Source organism: Aptenodytes forsteri, unplaced genomic scaffold (genome assembly GCF_000699145.1).
Source record: "Aptenodytes forsteri isolate BGI_AS27 unplaced genomic scaffold, ASM69914v1 Scaffold255, whole genome shotgun sequence".
In the NCBI taxonomy this organism is placed as follows: Eukaryota; Metazoa; Chordata; class Aves; order Sphenisciformes; family Spheniscidae; genus Aptenodytes; species Aptenodytes forsteri.
Window position 1 is genome coordinate 4,300,406 of NW_008794888.1, and position 4,425 is coordinate 4,304,830.

A 4,425-nucleotide genomic window follows, 5' to 3' on the forward strand; every position below is an offset into this window, starting at 1 on the left:
GGAGCCCCGCTCCCTGCTGCTGCACGTGGCTCGGACTGGGAGCATCCCGCCGCCAAAACCCACTGGGAGAGCGGCCGAGCCCCGACGGCTGGGAGCCGCTGTCCTGCTGCAGCGGAGGGGAGCAGGGTGCCCAGTGCCCCCGGCCCCCCCGGAGCCCTGCAATGGGGCTGGGTGGGTGCGGGGTCCCAGCTCGAGTCCCCCTGGTGCTCTGGGGACATCCGATGGGGAGGGAGCTGCCAGCCAGCCCGGGAGCTGGGGGGGTTAATCTGGGCTCTGGGGACCCGTGCCTGGGAGTGGAGGAATGAGGTGAGATACCACCCAGGAGGGAGCTGCCGGTGCAGGGCTGGGGCTCGGGCAAGGCATGGGTCGGCTGGGAGATGGTGGATTCCCGGGAGCCGGAGCCAACCGTCCGGGTAAAGCCGTCCAGCGATCCCGGGGATCGGCCAAGGGCTGGCCAGGGAGCAGCCTGGAGCCTGCTGGGGAGCACAGCAGGGCTGGTCATCGGGCAGACACGGGGCCAGCGCTGTGGCGTTTGGGCCATGTAGCTTGCCAGTCTGGCAAGGAGACAGGGGTCAGGGGGTGCTCTGAGCAGGAAAAGGGGAGCCCTGGTTTAGGGGTGAGAGGGGGGCAAAGCTGGGACCGGGGAGGGGCCCTTTTGCGTCTGCACTGCGGACTCTGCCCCAGCCATCCTCTGCGCACTGCGCTGCGCTGAGAAGGACCTTTTTGGAATCCTGGAGGTTTCCTCAGGGAGCTGCCAGGCGCTGCAGTATAGCACCCTGCGGCAGGCAGGATTGAACCTCGCCGTCCCACCCAGCTGCACCCCCCAACTCCTCCCTGCCCTCCTTGCGTGGGTTGGGGAACCTCATGGGTGGGGGATTGGGGGACAGCAGGAGCCCAGGGTGGGGGCTGCGGGGATGGAGAAGTGAGGGCTGTGAATGTACCCTAGAGAGGAGAGATCCCCCACCTTGGTCCCAGGATGGGGGATTTGGAAATACAATACCTTGGAAAGACCTGGGCTCGTCTGCATGGATTGGGATGTCTGAGCGAGGTTTGGTGGAATGGGGATGGAGGGGGAACGGCTGTTCCCTGCTTCTTCCAGAGCAAGAATTGGGGGGGACCAGATAAAATAGGTGGGTGCAAAGCAAGCAGGACAAGGTGGTTCTTTGTGGGAAACGTAGCTGAGCTGTGGGCCTGCCTGCTGCAGGGATTGTGGGTGCTAAACCGCTGTATGGGATCCAAGCACCTTTAGACAAAATAGTGGCAGAAAAGCACAGGGAGGAGGATGAAATGCAAAGACACTTCCTCTGCCGTGGGAAGAGACTTTGCTGCAAGGGTTGGGTCAGGACCAGGGATGCGCAGGGGGTGCTGCTTGGGAGGGAATGGGGGGAAGTGGCGGGGGGGTCTAGGAAAGTGCAGGGCTGCTCTGCAGGGTGGCTGATTCCCAGAGGCAGAACTGCTCATCACCCTAAGGTCCAGGGACCCTCTCCTCTCGTGACCTCTGGCCAGACTCAGTGGAGCCTGTCCTTGTGCCTCACCATGGGCATGTCCAGGTGCGCCAGGCTCCTGTGTGTGCACAGCCTGGCACAGGGGCATCTCGGGCACCCACCAAGGGTCCTGCTCAGTGCAAGTTGCGGGTGCAATGGCCATGGCTCAGAGAGGACAGTTTTCCTCTGGAAATAAGGAACACTGGTGCCTGATTCAAAGCCACAGCAGGTCCTGCCCTGTCCTGGTCTCTCCTTCCCCTATACCTGCCTGCGCCTGCCAGGGGTGCAGGTCACCTCTCCTTCCCCTATCCCTGCCTGCGCCTGCCAGGGGTGCAGGTCAGAGCAGTGTTTCACCCCGACTTCAGCTCACCATGGAGACATCCTTGCAGGGCACAGTGCCCCTAGAGATGGGCAGGGGCCGTGCTGTGACACCAGCCCAGTTTCAAGCAGAGGTGGCAGTGGGGAATATTAGTGCTGGGATAGATCTGGGTACTGCCAAGATACCTCCTTCTTGGGGCTGCAGATGAAAGAACCAGGCCAGATCCTCACACCAAAGCAAATGAGCAGGTATTCATCTTCAGTGGGGTGTGAATAAGGGCAGGAGGGATGTGGGGACCCTGGATCTAGACCCACCGCAGCCTGCGTTGACCTCTGAGCATTCCTACCCCTGTCCCGAGGACCCCTGTCCTCTCCTCCTCTTGTTTGGGGGGCAGGATGGGGTAAGGACGCTGCAAAGGAGACACAACCTCGTTACCATCTTCTGTGTCTCGAGCAGGGAAGATGCAATGAGGTGCTTCTAAAACCTGGGTCCGGGAGGGGGCAACATAGCAGGGGGTCGAGGAGACCAGGGCACATCCTGCCCCTCTCCTTGTGCCCTGAGAGGGAGCTTTAACCTCTCCGCGGCCCGGCCTTGCAGGCAGCGGGCAGATCCAGCTGTGGCAGTTCCTGCTGGAGCTGCTCTCGGACCGGGCCAACCTGAACTGCATCGCCTGGGAAGGCACGAACGGGGAGTTCAAGCTGATCGACCCTGACGAGGTGGCGCGGCGCTGGGGCGAGCGGAAGAGCAAACCCAACATGAATTACGACAAGCTAAGCCGGGCACTGCGCTACTACTACGACAAGAACATCATGACCAAGGTCCACGGCAAGCGCTACGCCTACAAGTTCGACTTCCATGGGCTGGCGCAGGTGTGCCAGCCGGCCGCCCCTGATCACACCCTCTACAAATTTCAGGGCAACCTGGCCCCGCTGCCCTTCTCGGGCATCTCCAAACTCAACCTCATGACCTCGGGGGTGACGCCAGCCAGTTTCTCCTACTGGCCTGGCTCCAGCCCATCCCTCTACCCCGGGCACGGGCTCCAGCCCTCTGCCCCGTTCAGCGCCATGGCAGCCTCCCACCTCAACAACATGAACAACCATTACCATTAGCGGCTCGGCCGTGCCAGGCGGACCTCCCCGTCCCTGGCAGCCTGGGGCTGTGGAGTTGGGGAGCTCGGCAGGGAGGGATGGGGGGGTGGGCTCGTGCCCTGCTCTCAGTTGCCCCCTTTTAGATTTGGAGAGTGGCATGGGGGGCAAGGGGTGCTTGCAGGGTAGCTGGGTTGGTTCCCTGATGTGGGTGGCTGGAGGAGAAAAGCCATCTAAATTTAGGGTGAGGAAGGATCCATGATCCTGGGAACAGACGTGGATACCTAAAGCGGGGTGTGAATGGAAGGAAAAACCATGGGCTCTCCTCCTGGCAGGGACTGTGCCCCCCCCTTTTCCTTTGCAACCTGCCACCCACCCCATGAATGTCCTTAGCTCTGCCCCCAGCCTGTGCCTGCCCTACCCTCTCCCTGCAGAGAGGAGTCAGGAGCTGGGGCCCCAGGGCAGCTGTGTCCATGGGTGAAGATCCCACTGGGCAGGGGCAGGGAAAGGGGACCCTCCTTGCCGCTCCTTGGTCCCCCACCTTTGTCTCCAAAGCCTTCCTTTCCTCCATCCCTCCTACACCTCCTGCCGATGGTGGCTTCCTCCAGACCTCAGGAGAAGCCTTGGTCTGGAAAGCAGATACCCTTCATGGGTTAAGTAAGTCCTGCCCAGGGCAGGTCTCTGGGGTTGGAGGTGCCACAGGCAGGTGTGGGGGGCACTGCCAGCCCTCAGGGCAAGGCCAGAGCCTGGAGGCAGCAGAGCCTGGCCCCTGCAACTCTGCCCTCTCCCCAGTGCCCGAGGACCATGCCACAGAGCGGGACGGTCCCCGACACCCTGCACACAAGCCCGTGTCCTGCTGGTCACTTCCAAGTTTAATGCTCCAGTTTTACTGTGGCTTTAGCCCCTCGAATGCAGGGCTTGGTGGGACACCCTCCATGGGTGGGGACATCCCCAGGGACAAGGCTGGGTGGGAGGTGGAGCAGGAGAAGGGATGACAGCAGGGCTGGGAGCCCCGGGCACTGAGGGGCAGCCCTGGGTCTCTCCCCCCAGGTCCAAGGAGGTGCCCCCATCCTCTGGAGCAGGACTTTGGCCCAGTGGATGCACAAGAGCTGGGCATGCTGGGCTCTGCACTGGCTGGAGGGAGGGATTGGTCTTCAATAAAACAGAGAGGTGCTGTGACCTGTGTCCTCTCGCGTCTGCAGGGGGCTGTCGAGAGGGGAAACCACCCAGCAAAACCCCTCCCATCTGAGTCAGAGCACCTGCAGGGCTGGGGTGGGGAGGATGCAGCCACCGTGCTGCATCACCTTTTCTCCGGGCATCATCTCTGGCTCTTACAGGCCCCAAGAGATAGCTGGAAACCTCTGGGCTTCTTGAGACACTCCTCCAGGGAAGCCACATATCCTGTTCCCAGGCTGGCAAAGGGATGGGGCAGCTGGAGGCAAAGAGGAGATGCAGTTGGCCTGGTGGGATGTCTGCCACCCTGCCACCACCCAGGGGGATCTAGGATGCCAGGAGCCAGATCTCCCATGACTCACAG

The 4,425-nt window shown here is 62.1% G+C and overlaps 1 protein-coding gene across 1 annotated transcript in view; it reads left to right on the forward strand.

Moving 5' to 3' along the window:
- The window catches only part of FEV (FEV, ETS transcription factor), a 4,172-nt gene extending 1,260 nt beyond the window's left edge, over positions 1-2,912 (forward strand). Inside the window, 3 exon segments of the mRNA XM_019470908.1 lie at positions 685-847; positions 2,260-2,392; positions 2,394-2,912. Coding sequence (XP_019326453.1) covers positions 685-847; positions 2,260-2,392; positions 2,394-2,912 — 815 coding nt within the window.
- Positions 2,913-4,425: the final 1,513 nt, after the last annotated feature.